At 39.9% G+C, this 20,678-nt stretch overlaps 1 protein-coding gene across 6 annotated transcripts in view; it reads right to left on the reverse strand.

The window, feature by feature from the left end:
* The window catches only part of LOC307130035 (NLR family CARD domain-containing protein 3-like), a 90,008-nt gene extending 69,615 nt beyond the window's left edge, over positions 1 to 20,393 (reverse strand). Inside the window, exons 1-7 of one of the 6 annotated variants that reach the window (XM_079822886.1) lie at positions 7,444 to 7,613; positions 5,970 to 6,066; positions 3,965 to 4,075; positions 2,978 to 3,091; positions 2,643 to 2,738; positions 934 to 2,435; positions 708 to 762 (exon numbers count right to left, since the gene is read on the reverse strand). In XM_079822886.1, the coding sequence (XP_079679012.1) occupies positions 708 to 762; positions 934 to 2,435; positions 2,643 to 2,738; positions 2,978 to 3,091; positions 3,965 to 4,075; positions 5,970 to 6,019 (1,928 nt within the window). In that variant the 5' untranslated portion in view covers positions 6,020 to 6,066; positions 7,444 to 7,613. Of the gene's footprint in view, positions 1 to 707; positions 2,436 to 2,642; positions 2,739 to 2,977; positions 3,216 to 3,964; positions 4,076 to 5,969; positions 6,089 to 7,443; positions 7,683 to 20,230 lie in introns of those variants that run through there. The other 5 variants (XM_079822888.1, XM_079822889.1, XM_079822884.1 and 2 more) reach the window with 5 other exon arrangements.
* Positions 20,394 to 20,678: the final 285 nt, after the last annotated feature.

A 20,678-nucleotide genomic window follows, 5' to 3' on the forward strand; every position in this document is an offset into this window, starting at 1 on the left:
GACGGCTGCATACTAGTGAGGGCGTGTCTTTCCTAGTCCAGTCCTTCTGAGGCTTGTAGACTCCAGTCCTCCTCAGCATTAAACACTAGGAGACGCTCTAGTAAGTGCTCATGGCTACGCCACACGTGTTCCCGCCCCCACGGTCACGCCACCAAAATACTGTGCAAACTTCACTTTGGAGAAATACTTTGTATTAAAGATCTTTATATTAACTGGCTCTTCTATGAATGAATGCAGTGAATGCCAGCCGTCTGTGTCTCCAGTGGCTCACATTATTGGCAGTTTAGTGTTGAGGGATTAATTTACACCAAAACTAAAGATAACGTGTGCCTTCATCTCTGAAAACATTATTTGTGTCTCACATTTCATAATGAGCTCAGATAAGCTCAGCTCGTTCTCCAGCAGGTCTTTATCATGAATGTGAATGTGTGCAAAGGATTGTGGATGATTGAGCTGAATTAAAGATGCGAAATGAAGGCTGGCGTCAAAGGATCCTTCAAACTGAGACGGCCTTCAGAGGCACTTGATGACGTGGCCATCGAGATATGCAGCCTTACTAGGACACAGCCTCCGTTTGAGAAACACCCGCAAATTATGTACAATATCCCAGAAATCAATCTGTGCCCCATGATTTAAACACCTCTGACCTCTGTGTGTCTCTGTTCATAATGTTTTAGACTGTAATGATTGAACTCAGTGTTACTTACTCATCATTTCCAGCTCCAATTAAGCTGAACAGTTTAAACTTCTGCATCGTCTCCTCTGAGGACAACAACACAAAAACTAAAGCTGACCACTGAGATGAGGAGAGTTTCACAGCACGTAATCCTCCAGAGCTCGTATGAGGTTGAGCTTCGTTCACTAGTGAAAGATCACCCAGTTCATTCAGACAGTGAAACAGATTGATGTATTTATCTGGAGAGGGATTCTCACTGATCTTTTCTTTAATATAGTCGACTGTTTCCTCATTGTTGTGAGAGCCGTTTCCTGTCTGTGTCTTTAGTTCTTGTAAGAGACTCTGATTGGACTTCACTGACAGACCCAGAAGGAAACGAAGGAAAAGGTCCAGATGCCCATTTTTACTGTCTAAAGCCTCATCCACAGCTCTCTGATGGAGATCAGAAAGTGAAGCTGTGTCTCCATTAGTTGGTTTGGTAATCTGGTCAAACACATTGATGTTCTTGTTTATAAAGGAGAGATGCACATATAGAGCCGCTAGATGTTCCTGAATGCTCAGATGAACAAAGCAGAACACTTTCCCCTGATACAAGCCCAACTCCTCTCTGAAGATCTGAGTGCACAATCCTGAGTACACTGATGCTTCTGTCACATCAATGCCACACTCTCTCAGGTCTTCCTCATAGAAGATCAGGTTTCCTTTCACAAGCTGCTGATACGCCAGTTTCCCCAGTTTGACAATCATGTCTTCATCTTTCACTTTCTTCTCATAGTCCTTCTCATGTTTGATGTTGGTCTGAAGGATCAGGAAGTGTGTGTACATTTGAGTGAGAGTCTTGGGAATCTCTCCAGTCTCTGCTCCGCTCAACATCTTCTCCAGAACAGTGGCTGAGATCCAGCAGAAAACTGGGATGTGACACATAATAAAGAGGCTCCTTGATGACTCCAGGTGTGAGATGATCCTGTGGGCCAGACTCTGATCACTGATTCTCTTCCTGAAGTATTCCTCCTTCTGTGGGTCACTGAAGCCTCGTACCTCTGTCACTCGATGGACACACTCAGAGGGGACGAGATCAGCTGCTGCGGGTCTGGAGGTGATCCAGATGAGAGCAGAGGGAAGCAGATTCCCCACAATGAGGTTCGTCAGCAGCTCGTCCACTGAGGCTGATTCAGTCACATCACACAACCTCACATTGCTCTGAAAATCAAGAGACAGACGACACTCATCCAGACCATCAAAGATGAAGGACACTTTATACTGATCACTGGATATTTCCATCTCTTTGGTTTCAGGGAAAAAGACATGAAGAAGATCTGAAAGACTGAGTGTTTGGTCCTTCATCAAGTTGAGCTCTCTGAAAGGAAGTGGAAATATGAGCTGGACGTCCTGATTCTGTTTCCCTTCAGCCCAGTCCAGGATGAACTTCTGCACAGAGACTGTTTTTCCAATGCCAGCGACTCCCTTTGTCAGCACAGTTCTGATGGGTTTGTCTTGTCCAGGTAAAGGTCTAAAGATGTCACTGCATTTGATCGGTGTGTCCTCTGTTTCTGCTCTCCTGGACTGTGTCTCAATCTGTCTCACCTCATGCTCATTATTGATCTCTCCACTTTCACTCTCTGTGATGTAGAGCTCTGTGTAGATCTCATTCAGGAGTGTTGGGTTTCCCTGCTTTGATATTCCCTCACACACACACTCAAACTTCTTCCTCAGATTTGATCTCAATGTGTCGAGGACTTCAGCAGGTTTAGAGTCATGGCTGTAAGATTAAAATACCACATTATTACACAAGTTTAGAGAAGTAAATAGCCATAGATCACAAAATGGATGACTTGTTTGCTTTATTATGGGACCCAGAACATCATACGGTTTCTGAAATGTTTCAATCATTAATCATGTGTTTGAGTGATATGTGATGTCATTGCAGCTCCTAAAATTAAACAACAACAAAAGTCCCACATTTTACCTGAAACCAGGACACATGCTTTCATTCAAGTCTTGTGGTTGAATCTCAGGCATGAACACAGTTTTGTTTTTAACTGGTCTGGATTGAAGATTTGACCTTAAATCAGAACACACTGATATTGATGTAATTGTGTCATTAACTGAGTAACAGACCAACAGCTTTTACAGTGTGTGAATGTATTAACAATACAATACATAGAGCTTTACACAAGAGCACAATGATCATCATTAATAGACTGAAACTTACAGGATCTGAACTCATTACATTGATGTATATTAATAACAACTTCATAAAAATAAAATACTATAAGCATAACGTTTATTGAGATGATATACCTGAGATCAGGCCGTGTGTCTCCACTCTTAAAATTTGTTGGCGGATCCATAGACTGGTCACTCTTCATAGACACACAGCTGGACTCTGGTCTTGATCTCTTCTGCTGGACTGAACTGGTTTTAAAACTAAGTAAAATAGAAAGCATACAGACTCATACATGTTGTGCACTTTTACTGGAAACTTCTGTCTTAGGAAAGATCAGCGAGTGTTGTAACACTTTTGCTGTAACGTCTGTAACTCAGAGGTGTTTCACTGTCTCTCAAACTTTGATGACAATTATTTTGAGAAATGAACTTTTCAAATGTTAAAAATGATTCAAAAAAATAAAAAAGCGACTGAGAAAAACGGTATTATTAAGAATTCAAAACAAACAAATTGAAAACAACTATAGAATTATAGAACGATTCAACAGGTGAACATCAACGACGATCACAAGACTCTTTTCAGTGGCCAGGAAATAGTACTTTAATTCAAACACGTAGAAACAGGAAGGTGAAAACTGAGGGAACATGACAAAACCGCACCTCAACATTGACCAGATCAGACACTGACTGAAAGAAATGAGGAGTATAAATACTAGAACACATGAGGGAGCTTATTAACAGGTGAAAGACATGACTAATCAGGACTGACAGGGGAAAACTAGATCACAATGAAAAACACAAACACAGCAGACATGTAACAGACTTAAGAGAGCAATGTTTTGCTCAGCTTTACAGATAAACCACATTACTGTCCTCTAGTAACGGTACTCTTGCTGTGAAACATCCCTGTTCTGACAGACACTGTGAAACTTTCAACAAATCTGAACCAGCGGTTAGAAAAATCAGCTCAATTTTACACCTATTCTATTATATAAAGGTGGAAAAATCTCAGATTACATTTACTTGATATCATTGCTAGTATTAGACTGACTGACTGATATATTTAGCTTCTAATTAAAAAAAAATCATACTATAAGCATCACTTTTATAGAGATGATATACCTGAGAGGCCGTTTGTCTCCACTCTTAAACTTCATTGGCGGATCCATAGAGCGGTCACTCTTCATAGACACACAGCTGGACTCTGGGTTTGAGCTCTTCTGCTGGACTGAACTGGAACAGAGAACAGATTCAGTTTAATCCTTTAGATTACTGTGATCATTCTTTATGAGAGGAACCAAATTAATAAAAACACATTCATCTTTCATCAAAAACACTTTGGGGAAACTTAATGATTGATTAATTTAATATTTCATGTTAGTTTTAAAACAAAAATAATATTTGTTCTGTAAACTGTAGGGAGGGCTGAAACAATTCCTCGATAACTCGAGTTACTTGTATTCAAATAATAATTTGCTTCATGCTTCGAAGCGTCATGTAGTCCCTTTAACACGGTAATGATGCAGAAAGAAATTTTTTGTGTAAGGACTCGGATCACGGTTATATCCGCGGGTCAGGTGGGTAAAGTAATAGTGGATGAGAGTTAAATCATTAATGTTTTGATTTTAATAAAGACGTGGAACTCTCATTTCACGGTAAAATGCAATGAATGTGGCTCATTCTTTAACGTTCGGTTTCAGCTCACCTCAAGATCAAAGACCGCAATGCGAGAGAGAGCAGCATCAGCACTGGTGATATAATTTAGTCTCGCTATTTTTAAATGAAGACTTCTGTGTGTCGAGCTTCAAGATGCGACGCTGAACATTTAAGCTTAATTTGCGGCAGTTCGCGTGTCAGCTGAAGAGATACTCTAAACACATGAACAGCATGAATGGAGTTTGCCGTCATTGTGATGTATATGTGAAATGTTTAATGAGACTATATATACTTTATATCTGCAAAGTACACCATTAAAATGTTCTCAAAGCTAAGCGCAACGAATAGCAGAACGAGCTGTAACTGTTGTGTGAGCGTGATATTAGCGCTTCTGCTCTCAGAGCTGCATCCTTTCATTGATTTGCGCAATTTAAATCTAATTTAATCATATTTAAAGCTCCTAACTTAATAAAACAAGCGGTGTTACTATGATGAATGATTAGCTCAAATGTAGATCTGTATGTGTGATGTAGCTACTTTATCTGAATTAAACACATCTCTCGTGTTTCCTCATGTTCCAGCGGTTACTCCTTTGTGTGCTGTATAGGTTGCCGACCCTGGTTTAGGTTTTTTAAAGAAATTTGGCCAAAGATTTTTAAAGCAGCCTACTTCAGTGTAGCTAATATGTTATGATTTCATCTGCGCTTAACACTGAGAATTTGAATAATTGTATATGATGATCGGGTGCGGATCTATATCAGAGAAAATCAGAGGTTGTGGGTGGATGGTTTGTTTTTAACAGCGGATTCGGTGGTGTTAGAGCTGATCCGCACATCTCTACTCTTGCTCTTATTCCAAGTTTCCTTCCTGTACAATATTTTTTGCTTCTTACAAAAGCCACAAAGCCTTCAGAAGACAGAAAAGGCTTATGTCATGCCTGAGCTGAAGCTAACACTTGAAAGTTCAGTTGCACAACATAAATGCAATGTTTAGGCTTTATTATTATTTATATTACTATTGTTTTGTATATGGTTTAGTTTTAGGTTGTACTATGTTTACTTTTTTTAAGTAATTTGAAACTGATTTTTATTGTTTTATGATTTTTTTATTTATATATTAGTATTTTGAATATAATATGGCAATTGAATGCACTAAACTGGTTTAGTTTTCACAGATATTAATGTATGCAATTTCAGCAATAAAACATATTACGTTAGTTGTTCATTTCAAGATACCCGTCTTATTTTCTTATTTTCTTATATTCTTGTATATTTAGTATTTCTCTTTAATAAAGAAAAAGTACTTCTTATCCGATTACTCAATTCATTGATGGAATAATTGGTAGAATACTCGATTACTAAAATAATCGATAGCTGCAGCCCTAATAAACTGTTTCTTTGATTTGTGTGTGTGTGTGTGTGGTCTTTTTCAGTGATGTAACACAATATTTATCAGTGTGTGTTGAAAGTACCTGCATCCTGGAGAGAAATCTCCATCTGTGGATCCTTGTGGATCAGCCATGATGAAGCTGCAGGAGAATCTGATGAGTTTGATCTCCTCCACTGACTCTGAATGAACAAACATCAGACACTAAATTAAATAATTAAAATAAATGGTAAATGGTAAATGGACTGCATTTATATAGCGCTTTTAACAGACCAATGACCATCCAAAGCGCTTTACACATTTCCTCACATTCACCCATTCACACACCGACGGCGGTGTCAGCCATGCAAGGCGCCATCCAGCTCGTCAGGAGCAACTGGGGTTAGGTGTCTTGCTCATGGACACCTCGACACTTGAGCTGTGTCTCATTTCGAAAGGCTGCATCCTCCGGAGGTCGCATTTGAAGTCTGCATGCGTCTGAAGGCTGTCTCATTTCAAAAAAGTAAGTAGGATACTCCGAATGCGACCTTCAAATGCGCCCTTCTTTTCAGGAATTCGGAGTGTGCATAAGATGTATCCTTCGTTGCTGCAGATAACCCACAATTCTTTGCGTCGCCATTAACTACCGTCATATGTTTCTTTTTTTGTATTTGAAAAAGGGCGGCACCGGCTGATAACAACGTTACACATGCAAGCGAAGATGTTCATTCTTAATATTTACTATTGTTTTTAATCATGTTAATAAACAACTTTATTGTATAGCATCTCTTTTTTGCTTTAGTTTTTCTTAAAATTATCTAAAAATCATGAACACTGGGTTAAATTATGTAATTTGTAGCAGTTTCACAGACAGTGCTCATCTATAATAATATTGTATTTGACCAAAATAGTACTATTATGTATAGATAAATGTATTTGTAATTATCGCCTCATTACCCTACAACTTACTTGAAACGTCCTCTGGTAAAAACAGATAAACTTTGTTCTTCTTAATATCCTCCTCCTTTGTCTCTGTAACAGATATCTGTTGTGCGCAGCTCCTCAAGTATTGAACAAAAAACAACAACAAATGAACACATCTATTAAAAATTACTTTCCAACGTTATAAATAATTTTCATTAATTTAACTGGGGTGAGTGAGAGAGCGCTGTGAACGTGTTGGCATAGCAACGTGATACTTCCGGTTTCCTTTTCTGCCCATGCTTCCTACGAAGGACGTCTCGTTTAAATTCTGATTAAGGACACTCCGTGTACTGCATCCTTCACAGGATGCGTCCCCCAACCTACATGAACCACTGAGCCACTGCCGTTGTTTCAAATCATGAAACAACTTTCATAATTTATCTGAACACATCTGGAGTGTGTGAGGAAAGGGTCATGTAACTTTGTGAACTCAAGCTCAGTCACTCATGTTTACACATATGCTGTTAAACCTCTGAAGAATCACAGACATCACCAAACACAAAAGAAACCATTTATTAAAGATTTCATATCAAACAATCACTCAAAATGTCCTCCAGAGATTCATATTAATATGAGGAAGACACATGAACACTCACCTCGATCAAACTTTCACAAGATACAGCTTCTCAAATCCTCCAGCTTTAATATCATAAACATACACGGACACTCCTGATTAAAACTTCGATAAACGTTTCTATTAAACACTTTAAAGCTCTGTTTTCCGTGTCTTATTCGTGTTTTCCATCTTAAAAGGGCGACAGGAGAAAATAACTCTTACTTTCACTTTCACAGAGTAACGGATACGCGCGTTCACGAGAGCGCATGCGTGTTGTGTTCTTCTTCTTTTGATGTTTTATGGCGGTTGGCGAACCAGCTTATGGTGCAAATTCCGCCACCTACTGGGATGGAGTGTAAGGCGATGATATGAAGGGGGAAAAACTAAAAGTAAAATTATACATATAATTAAAATAAATAATAATAAATAAATCTATATTTTTTATGTAACCTTATAATCTTCAGGAAATGTATAAGCGCTTTTATAAGAACTGTTTAGTGCGATCTGTAATGTTGGGGAATTAATGGCAGCAGATTTGAATTCCTCTTTTAACTGAAGTCTTTCCTCTTCATATGCACTACAGTTGATCAGAAATGCTCGACGGTTTCTGGAGTCCACAATGATTACACTGACCGGATTCATGTTTCCCTCTCATCTGGACTGATTTTATTAAGAGTAGAGTGTCCAGTTCTCAATCCAGATATAACCGTATCATCCCTTCTATTACCATAAGATGCTCTTATATGGACAACTTGTTTAGTCTATGCATATTAAACACATATCACCCTTTATTTCCTTTACCCCATCTCTCTTGCCACATCTTTCTGACAGCTACTTTAATTAACCCTTTCATTTCTGATTGACTTAAGGGTGTGTGTTGATATTTGTAGCTTAAGAGCCGGTTTAACGGCCTTGTCCACTTCCTCATTTCCCTCCACTCCAACATGAGCCAGCACACATAAACATTCTGCTATTATTCTCAGCTGCTATATTCTGTACAAACTTTGTCGTTCTTCTATTAATATATCTTGCCTAGATTCTGGTTTTCCATTCCGTATACTTGTAAGTGCAGAATATGAATCTGAACAGATTACTCCAGTTGTAGGCTGGACTTCTTCCACCCACTGTGAGGCGATCTGAATAGTGACCATCTCTGCTGCATATCCTGATATATTATCAGCTGCTCTTTTGCCCATTTATACTTAAAGTGAGGAATATACATAGCAGCCGCTGTACGCCCAGTTTCTTTAGAACCACCTGTATAAATAAAGTATTGACTATCTAAATATTGCTTCCTATGGAAGATAATTCTGGTGTCCATGTATTAATTGAGATATTTGCAGATGAACTGTTGGCGTAGAGAAGAGCCGAGGTGGATAGACTGGCAGATGCACTGTGGGACTAATATCTACATCACTAATACCTGTTTGCTGAGCTTGCTCGTCTACTGTCCAGCCAAAGCTATTCAGAGAAGTACTCTGGGTGGTTGCTATGCAGTTGGTAAGGTACTTGGGGTGGTTGCTAGGGTGTTGCTATGTGGTTGCTAGGGTACTGTGAGTGGTTGCTAGGGTCTTGCTATGCGGTTGCTAGGGTACTTGGGGTTGTTGCTAAGGTGTTGCTATGCGGTTACTAAGGTATTCTGGGTGGTTGTTAGGGTACTATGGGTGGTTGCTATGCAGTTGGTAAGGTACTTGGGGTGGTTGCTAGGGTGCTGCTATGTGATTGCTAGGGTACTCTGAGTGGTTGCTAGGGTATTGCTATGCAGTTGCTAGGGTACTTGGGGTGGTTGCTAAGGTGTTGCTATATGGTTACTAAGGTATTCTGGGTGGTTGTTAGGGTACTCTGGGTGGTTGCTAGGCAGTTGGTAAGGTATTTAGGGTGGTTGCTAGGGTGTTGCTATGCGATTGCTAGGGTAGTCAGGTGGTTGCAAGGGTACTTGGGGTAGTTGCTAGGGTGTTGCTTTGTGATTGCTAACACACTGAGGGTTGTTGCTAGGGTGTTGCTATGCGGTTGCTAGGGTACTTGGGGTGGTTGCTAAGGTCTTGCTACGTGGTTTAAACTTCTATTTTTCTGGCCCTTCCCCTTACCCCTACCACTCCAGCCAAAAGAGAATCGCCACACCTTCACATGAACGTGCAAAATAAAAGGTTGGGGGAAAGGGAAGGGCTAAGGGCTAGAAATGGGATTGGGCCTAAGTATTTGCCAGGCGTACACACCCAATCGAAATCATACCTTTGCAATGTCATCATCAATCTTTGAATCCTTGGTGTCATCTCATTCAGATTCTTCTTCACTACTGCGATCAATGGACGATGATCCGTTTCTGCTGAAAGTAGGAAGACCATACACACAGGTGTGAAACTTTACTCTTTAAAGAAACACTCTTTTTCATGGATCTGCTCACAGATGCTCCTGCAAGTCAAATTTAAGACTTTTTAAGACCATTATGAATGACATTTAAGGCCTATATCACGCAATTCAAAAATGTTCAAAAGAAATGCAGAATCACAAAATGAATCACAAAGCAAATTCATTTATTCAAATTAAACAAAGAATCAGTAAACTTGCACTTCCCCATAGCTCAATCCCACCAGGATTTCACTATGTATATTTTTTTTTGATCAAAATGACTTTGGTTGTAAAATTTTGTGGTGGTAATTTCCAGAAATGTGCACGTTTTTCCTCTTCATAATTAGGATGCCACATTTACCATATTATTATGTTATATGCACAATAGTCACACATTACAATAAAAAAAACAAAATGCATAAATCTTGTTTGGTATCTTACAAAAGATAAAGGCTATGCCGGCAGTGTGCTATCTAGCTTTAATAACACGATCGCTTAGGGTGGGAAATACGACAACCACAGCAGAAGTAAACCACAGCAATAAGCAACTGCTTAATAGAAGTAAAAAGTTCTCAAGTAATTAGGCTAAGTAATCAAGTAAACGGTCCGTAATAAAATAAAAACCTATAAACAAAAAATAGATACCAACAGTGCTTTAAACTCTGCTTGTTGCTTGTTTAACTTTAACGACAGGAGCGGGTATAGGCTATATTATGTTGCTCTCACTTTAAGACCTAATTAGTATAGCGCGGATTCAATACTGACACACATCCCAAACTTGCTTACTCAAGACATAACCGTCAAAATGGATAGTCATAGGAATAATTATGTGTGTATTTGATCATTCAAGGGCAATAAGCCTAGAGATAGGACACATTTCTGTACACTTGTGCGAGCGCGGACAGGGGGCAAACGCTTGCACAGAACAAGCAACCAGTCTGACATCGTCCCGTGTGTCAGTACCACATTGAGTTTGTGGTTTACATCGCTTTTATGAACTATTTTTAGTGCTTTTATTTGGTCATTCATCCACCTTGCGCAATCCCTTCGTCCGGTCCTTGGCGCTTATGCGAGACGGTCGGCAGGTGAGAAAGATTCCCCTTCGCTTTCACGATCGCAGAACTGAAGAACTATTAGAATAGCTAAAGAATAAAATCCGTTTAGTGTGTCTGTGGTACAATCCGAGACACACGCCAATAACACGAAAGCTGATTGGCTGCCATACAAGATGCATGTTGGTCTCATTTGTAGTCATAATACTGCGAAGAACTACAACACCCCGGAATAAAACACACACACACACACACACACACACACACACTCACACACACACACACACACACACACACACACACACACACACACACACACACACACACACACACACACACACACACACACACACACACACACACACACACACACACTAAAGCGCTGCAGTATTTCAATGAGTATCAGAGGTAGCGTTACATGGACGTAGGAAAATTAAGACCTGTTTAAAATTATTTAAGACCTAGAACTCAATACTTCAGCAAATGAGCGAAGGCCTAAAATTTTGATTTTGAAATGCAAGACTTTTTAAGACCCAGTGGAAACCCTGCTCCTGGCTTCTCATCATCAGCAATAAAACCGCACCAACACCATTTTCTGACGCATCAGAGACACTTTGGTTTTCTTTGTTGGATCACAGAATTGCAGTACGAGTGCGGATGTCAACGCTATTTTCAACCGCTGCCACTCCGTCTCATGTTTGTCTGTCCACTCGAAGTCTGATGTGTTTTGTGCGAGTTGTCGTGTGTGTGATGTTCTTGCAGAAAGATCCGGAATGAACTTTCCTATGTAATTCACCAAACCCATTACTCTTTGTACACCTTTTCTGTCAGTGGGACTTTCCATCTCTAGAATGACATTGATCTTCTCGCTGTCTGAATGTATTCCTTGACTTGATCGTTTATCTCCAAGAAACACAAGTTCTTGCGCACCAAACGGACATTTGTCTTTGTTGAGTTTCACTCAGTTTGATCTTTGGTCCGTCTGCTATTGTGCTCTTGAAGCGAAGATCCCCAAATGATCATCAATGTCAGTTCTGACTCCTTCAAGTCCTTCGATGATGTTCTCCAATCGCTATTTGCCTAAAATCACAATTTCTTCACGGTTTACAAATAGTTGGAAACATTTGGGATATTGTAAGCTCTCAACTGAACAAAATATACAACACTGGCCTAGTTTTGAGATATTTTACTACAAAAATCTTACATATTGCACCTTTAATCAGAGCTTTTTTCAGAATTTATACTATGAAAATGATTCTCTTCTCTCATTTTTCAGCGTCTATTGCATCTGATTTTGTGATCAATCTACACTCAAAAAACTTTAAGCACATCAGAAATGCAGGATCTTTTCAGATTTACACATTTCATTTAAGAGTAAAATCCCATCAGATGGAAATTAATAATCATTATGTAAAAATATGTGAGGATTATTCAATTTGATGGACTTTTGCTATTAATTGAAATGTGTAGTTCTTGAAAAAAGGCAGTCCTCCTGCATTTCTGATTTGCCATATGATCAGTAAATAATGCTGACTGAAAACTGAATGCATGTTTCCTTCTACAGACTTTTGCAACATCTCGCTCACATTCTGTCATGTTTCTTCTTCTCCCCTTGGCTTGTGTCTCAGCAGCTGCTTAATACACCCCAAAGGCTCTTTAAGAGCCACTGCACAGAACGAATCTTTGACTTTGTAAGTGTTTTTCAGACTGTCAGCCTTTCTCAGTATTTGAGTGATCAGCTCAGAGTCATCACTGTCTTATAATAAAGCCATTACATTTATGATCCTGTAACATCATTTCAAATGTAACGCTCTTTTGTAAATAATAATTGTTCTTTAAAGACTAGTTATTCTAATTATTATTCACATATATATCACAGGCCTATTTAATATCTTTACCCCCTTCTGCAAACACATCATTGACAATTGGCCATCTTCCAGTTTCCAAGACATCCAGAGTTGAAGAAGTGTTTGCAGAAGAAGACAGAAGACAGAGAGTCATCCCACAGTGAAACACTGCACCAGCCCTCCATGAGATGATCAAGAGTGAAGTGTCCGTCTACAGAGCCTCAGAAGAGCCGTCCTCTCGTGGTGGGGTCAGAAACACACTCTCACAGCTCTCACCATCCACCTCAACACTGTCAGCTGCTTTACACACTATATGAAACAGCACAACTGTTCTCAACACTGATAAAAATCAGAAATGTTTCTTAGCAGCTCCTCCGTTTCAGCAGCCTGAGAAGGATGATGAGGAGACAGCTCAGGATGAGGATCAGGAAGAACCCAGGTAGCAAAAATTGTGCGGGCCGAAAGCGGCCCAATTAAGGCTAAAACACTCGGACGTTCCTCGGCTTGAATCTAGGTCCGATTGCTCTGCGAGCGCTCGGTTTTAAAGCGGCCCGAGCCCTCGGTTTTAAAACGGGCCGAGCCCTTGGTTTTAAAGCGGCCCGAGCCCTCGGTTTTAAAGCGGCCCGAGCCCTTGGTTTTAAAGCGGCCCGAGCCCTTGGTTTTAAAGCGGCCCGAGCCCTCGGTTTTAAAGCGGCCCGAGAGAGCCCTCGGTTTTAAAGCGGCCCGAGCCCTCGGTTTTAAAGCGGCCCGAGCACTCGGTTTTAAAGCGGCCCGAGCCCTTGGTTTTAAAGCGGCCCGAGCCCTTGGTTTTAAAACGGCCCGAGCCCTCGGTTTTAAAGTGGCCCGAGCCCTCGGTTTTAAAGCGGCCCGAGCCCTTGGTTTTAAAGCGGCCTGAGCCCTCGGTTTTAAAGCGGCCCGAGCCCTCGGTTTTAAAGCAGCCCGAGCCCTTGGTTTTAAAGCAGCCCGAGCCCTTGGTTTTAAAGCGGCCCGAGCCCTTGGTTTTAAAGCGGCCAGAGCCCTCGGTTTTAAAGCAGCCCGAGCCCTTGGTTTTAAACAAGCGGCTCCTCCCGCAGTTTCTCTTGAAGCCAATACGGAAGTGCCTCAAACTGCAATTCATCGACTGGCCCCTAGGGACAGGATCCAGAAGGGAGCAGAATCTCATTGAGCTCATGTTAAAATGGCCGACTTTAGAGCAGAATAAAACATGTTTACAGCCTGGTACAAATTGTGCTTTTGGTCTATACGGCTCATTTTGCCCTTCATGACAACTGTGAGGGGGGTGAATTTTTTTATAACTCATTCGTTTACATTATATAAAGCCTTAAAATTCTGCATAATTAAGGGCGTGGCCATTTCGAGACAGGTGGATAGCCATTTATCTGCTGTCTGTTAGTCATCGCGTCACTTAAGCTCCGCCCACGTCCCGCCTTTTTGCCCATTTTCTGTTATCCGGGAGTGACGCGCGATGACGCGCTGCCAAGATGGCGCATCCCAACTTTGTGCTTCAAAACGGCTCATCAGAATCCTATGGGTGACGTCACGGACACTACGTCCATATTTTTTTACAGTCTATGGTTTTAAAGCGGCCCGAGCCCTTGGTTGTAAAGCGGCCCGATTGCGGAACCCCGAGTGAGGACGTAAAGCCCCCCCTCTTATCCAGTTCCATGTTCGGGCTTATTTAAACTTTAATTATTTACACTCATGTCAGGTTAATAATTACATTTCTGAGCAACTGTTTATTATGCAATATAAACTGAAAATAAAACAGCACAAGAGAGACAGTTTTCATGTTCAATTAATTTTTTTATTGAAAAAGGTAAAGTGTGCTTTATTTAAAAACGGGGCTTGCGATTCAGACCAAAAAAATAAATAATTTTTTTTTTAATAACATTGAGATAATCACAGAATTATTGTAAATTCAACATGGAGTTCAAATAGCTACTATTTTACAATATTTAACTTTAAAACATTTAATTCTGGCACACTCCGTTTGAGTTGTCTCTAGGTGGTCTGCCTGTGTTCGCCCTCTGGCTTCGGCCACCATCCCGATCAGAGGCTAGCTGCAGCCACCTGGTGATGAGGAGCTCAATTTCCTTTTCAGTAGAGTCTTTGGTCAGGGCATTCCGGCGGACTGCATCTGAGAAAAACAAAAGACAGAAGAGGGCAGCATGACCAGGATGTTACTCAGCAACCACCAAAACTTAATTTGGATGTATATTATTGTTCAGGATTCTTTGGGGATAAAAAAGTTAAATGAACAGCATTTACTTGTATTTATAAAAAATATTACATGTATTAAAGCATTGATTAAATATACATTTTGTAACATTTTAAAGTCACTTATCACTTTAATAAATGATTAATTAAAGTATTAATTTCTCTCTTTTAAATCTTTCTACAAATGTTTGATTGTTAGTCTATCATTGTTTCAAATTAAGCAGCAAAAAGTTTTTTTAACACTGATAATAAATAGTAAATGTTTGAGCATCAAATCAGCATACGAGAATGATTTCTGAAAGATCATGTGACAAACTTTGTTAATACCAACATATTTATAAACGATTCTAATGACGAAATTCTGATTAATGCATCATTTAACTCACCAAATTCTTCTTCTCCTCTGGATTCTTTAATGTCTCTTCCAAACGTTGTAGCTCCTCAATAGTTGAAAGTGGGAGCCCAAAATGTGTTGGGTCTGGCATGATGTCTGGAACCGCTTGACTGCTGGAAATGTTTTGGAGCTGCAGCAGGATGAGCAACTGCTGCTCTCTGATAGAATCCAGCTGTATAAGCATCTCCTTGGCAATTGCTGTAAAACAAGAAAAAGCAGGCATATCAAATTAGTAGCAAAACATTGTATGTAGATATGTCAAGAGTAAACTGAAAAAGATCACTTTGTAGAATTCCTACCTGTAGGCACAGCCTCCCGAGAAGACCTGTTGTGTGCGTCATGTACTTGTGGGGTGTTCTAAAAGAAAAGAAAAATATGTTTTAATCTCATCACACATATACCAAAGTGAATTTTTGTTTCCATGAGCTATAGAATAGCTTTCTTGCCCCTCTTACTTGATATCCATTTTGGCCTGATGACTGACTTCTGCCAGCTGCTGCATGGGTTGGGGTGTCAGTAGGAAGTGTAGCCCATTGACTAGGGTAGTTGGTAGTGGAGACTGAAGACCACGGTGGTGGACTAGCTGCTGGGATGTTCGCTGAAGGGGGAGAAGCCCACAGACCTACAGAATTTCTAACTTTGGGCACAGCCTCCTCACAAGACCTGTCCTGTGTGCCATGTACAGGTGGGGTGTGTTAAAAGAAAAGAAGAAAATTATTTTTTAATCTCATCACACATATACCAAAGTGTCATCACTGTCACAGTTTACAACAACGTCTAAGTCATGTACAGTGTTGTCATCAGTCAGATCTTGCAGCAAGTTAGACACAGATTTAACTGCCTTGCGTCTCAGATTAGATTTGAAAGAATGTATTTGATCAGCCATTCTTACCTTAGAAGTGTTTTTTAAAATGGAACAACAAAAGCAAGATTACCTGAGGAAAAAAAGAAATTGTCATTGATTTAGTCCATTTAAAAGATATTAATTTGAACTAAATAGAAAATTTGAATTGAATAAGTTAACGTCTTATTCATCAAGACTTTGTTTCATTATTGGATTGAATCAGTATTTGTGAATACATTTTTAAAAGTCTGCAAGGTGCAACAAAAAAAATGCAGTAAAAAGTAAAACTGAAATATCCGAATGTAAAGCAGCTGTTATCTATGTGAAGAGTTAAAATATTTATAATTTATTCCTGTGATGAGCTGAAATTATCATCATTACTCCAGTCTTCAGTGTCACATGATCCTTCAGAAATTATAATATGAGGATTTGATTATTAACAAACATTTATGATTATTAGTGTTGAAAACAGTTGTGCTGCTTCATTTGTTGAAACTTCGATACTATTCAAACATTTGTGGCAAGATTAAAAAAATACATTATTCATGCATTAAATTCATCACAAGTGACAATATTACAAAACATTTCTATTTAATGTTTTAATAAAATGAACTTTGTTCATTAAATCCTGAAAAATAAAATGCATCATGGTTTCCACAACTTAAGCAACTGTTTTCAAATCATATCCTCATAGGAAAATGATTTGTGAAGGATCATGTGACACTGAAGACTAGAGTAATGATGAAAAATTAAACTTTGATCACAGGAATAAATAAATTACATTTAACAGCTTTTTATATTTGTAAATATATTTCGCAATATTACCGTTTTAATCATTTTTGATTAAATAAATGCAGCCTTAGTAAGCAGAAGATACTAAAACATTAAAAGGGCTGTCAGTTAGCACTGATTTATTCATATACTTTGTCAATAAATACCTTGAGATGGCTTGAAAAACACAAAATATATATTGTCGCAATCATGGGCCAATCAGTCATAACGAACATAACATGCGGAACAGCTCCATCTAGTAGCTAGTCTTTAGCATCTGGCCAAAAAATCCTCCGATGACGCAAAATGACTATATTTGCGTCATCTGAGGATTTTTCCCAGAAAAAAAATTGCATAATTCTCTCGTCTCAGGGGGATATGAGGGGGGAAAGTACCATAATTTGAATAAACTACCGGGTTTCTACTGATACAAAGCCTAATGCTAAATCACTGAAGTTACCCTTTAATGGTTGCCGTCTTTAGTGCCGGTTCGAATCCCGGCGACCCGCTAAAAGTGTGGGGAACTAGTTTGTTAAAATCTCGTCCCCGTAATCTACGCCAATGGGCAGCGGCAAAATATGCACTGTCCATGCATGATCACAATGTGAAATACGAGCATAAAAGACATAGGCCTAATCATGGTCATTTAAGAATATTTTAACCGGATAATCGTGCAGCTACTTAGCGAGTGCGACAAATTCTTTGCCAAGCTAGTCAATGTTTGCCACGTGCTAAATAGTGTTAGCTAGCTTCGTTCGCGTCAAGTCGGAGCCAATTTCATATTAACGTACCCTCAACTTGCACTACTTTACTCAGACATGATAAACAAGTGTTCTGTTGTTGTTTTAATAATTAGATTTGTGAATAATTTCTTTTCGTTTCATCTGGAGGGAAGGACATGTCGAATTGAACTAACGTTAACGTTACGAACAAATTTAAACGGATCGATAATCAACATTTAATCAGCAACAGTTCGAAATACGTACAATTCATAGGATGTTAAGAGAACTCTATTGAAACCATGCTTGGCGTGAAATATTGATGTTCTCTTAAGGAAATATGGAACACAAGACTTACCTCAGTTCACCGTAATAGCGCAGGATCGAAAAGGGATGATTCACGTCAGTCGTTGAGTTTTATCCAAGCCTGCAGTGCTCCTGTCAGAAACTGACGCTTCTGCGCCTCGATCGCCCCCCGGTGGCCGGTCCCAGTATAGCTCCTAAACCCCACCCTTCCATGTATTAGAATGGACGCGAGACACACTAAACATTTCAAATACACTTCAAATAATTCTTAAAGATGGTTTCTGTCATTTTAGGCAGTTTTTATTACGATGATTTCATTTCAAGTGTTTGTTTTTTAAATAAGCTTAGTTTTAGTGAGTTATTTGATGCTATAAAAACGGGGGGGGGGGGTGACGTCATGACAGCTGAGATTGACGGCTTCTCTGAGAAGCTGTCACTAGTCTCTAACTATTTTTTTCGGGATTTTGGGGAGGAGATTGGAGCTTTAACTTTAATTTCTACATTTCTATAACTGTTTATTTCACACCAACATAATGAATTGTTCTGCATGAGAGTGTGGGCGGGCTTTTGATAAACACAGGATTATAGTTTAACTATACACCTTAAAAATAGCAGGTAGAAAAATATGTTGACATCTTAAAACTGATGTTGGCCGGTAGAAAAATATTTTGGCCGGCGTTTTGTTTCTGTTATGAGCCAAAAGTGAACAAGTGCCTGTCTGCAGTTGGCAAAATGACGTGGCCCAATTGCGGCTGCCACAACTCAGCCGATGCCGCGACTCAGCCGACAGCGCTGCAGGTTTTACGGAAGCGGCCCGATCCTAATTGCTAGCTGGGAATCTGAAAACTGCAAAAAGCAACGGAATTGTCAGACATCCATTTTGTTCATTTTCACAGAGGAAATACTGAAAAACAGCGCTGGTACTCTCAATACTGTCTGTTTATAATTTTACCGACTGAGAAATGGCTTCTGATGATTCAGTGAGAGAGCAGTCCAAACTAATTCAAGTGCATTCAGGGCGTTTTGTAAACGCATTTGACCCATTCATAATTTAGATCATATTTTTAGCGTAAAAATGTGCGCACTGCACAGTTAAGTTACACGGTTTAACTTCTTGAACCTGCTGTTAAACTGAATATATGAATTTTTTTCTTAAATATCCACATAAACAACAAATTGTTCGTCACTATAGCAACAGAGTAGACCCCAGTTATACCCCCCTTGCGACGGGCGTGTGAGGAAGTCACACACATTAAAGGCCAATTTATACTTCTGCGTCGAGTGTATGCCGTAGTGTACGCCGTAGGCTACGCGCGTAGCCGACGCCGTCGTGAGCATTTATACCTCTGCGCTGTTGTCTGCGTCAATGTGCAATTAAGGCCCATTTATACTTCTGCGTCGAGAGTACGCCGTAGGCTACGCGCGTAGCCGACGCCGTCGTGAGCATTTATACTTCTGCGCTGTTGTCTGCGTCAATGTGCAATTAAGGCCCATTTATACTTCTGCGTCGAGAGTACGCCGTAGGCTACGCGCGTAGCCGACGCCGTCGTGAGCATTTATACTTCTGCGCTGTTGTCTGCGTCAATGTGCAATTACACATGCAGACGCTAGTAGGCAGTGTCCTCGGGCATGTTGGTGTAATCAAGAGAACAGCCGAAGAAGAAGCAGCTTGTTGTGTAGAATCTGTACATTCATGTCGGAATATCAGCAGCAGTGAGAGAGCGGCTTTTCTTGCAGCTTGAGTTGTTGTATCTAATACAAATTAAGCATCTCTAGTTGATTAGTAAAGTTAAATAAGGCGATCTGGCGCTGGAATGTGTTTGTGAAATCATGCGGAGCTCGTGGCCGCTGTTTTCAGCAGCGGTGGCTCGAGCAATCGATTGCTGTTGCGGAGACTTCATTCACGAAATATACCCTAATGTGTCCCTGTTCTTGATATACAATTACTGATTAACATCTTTGGTTTTAATGAGAAAATAAATAAACTATACTCAGCGGATCTATGTATTTATTTATTACCATAAAGAATCGCTGGACTGCAAAATATTGTGTTATAGCAGACGTAAGGAACTATCATCCAATTTCTGGACACACACACACACTCCTATCGCAGATTTTTTATTTATTTATTGACCTGAGGGAAGGGTTCTGGCAGACCAATCACAGCGCTTGCGGTCCGCGTAGAATTGACGCGTTGTTACATTTTTGGAGAGGTGCGCGTCAGGCTACGGCGTAGGGTACGGCGTATCCAACGCGTCTATGCGTAGGATACGCCGTACCCTCTGCGTGCACTCGACGCAGAAGTATAAATTGGCTTTAAACACTCACCTCGATCAAACTTTTACAAGATACAGTTTCTCAAATCCTCCAGCTTTAACATCATAAACATACACGGAAATTCCTGCTTAAACTTCGAAACACTTTAAAGCTCTGTTTTTTCCCGTGTCGTATTCGTGTTTTCCATCTTAAAAGGAGAAAAGAACTCTAACTTTCACAGAGTAACGGCGCGCGTTCACGAGAGTGCATACGTTTTGCGTTCTTCTTCTTCTTCTTTTGATGATTTATGGCGGTTGGCGAACCAGCTTATGGTGCATTTTCCACCACCTACTGGGATGGAGTGTAAGGCGATGATATGAAGGGGGGGGGGGGGGGGGACTAATAGTTAAATTAAATTATCTAATGATATATATATATATATATATATATATATATATATATATATATATATATATATATATATATATATGTGGCGAGGCGGTGGGGAGAAATTAGATGA

Source organism: Gobio gobio, assembly GCF_949357685.1.
Source record: "Gobio gobio genome assembly, chromosome: 8".
In the NCBI taxonomy this organism is placed as follows: Eukaryota; Metazoa; Chordata; class Actinopteri; order Cypriniformes; family Gobionidae; genus Gobio; species Gobio gobio.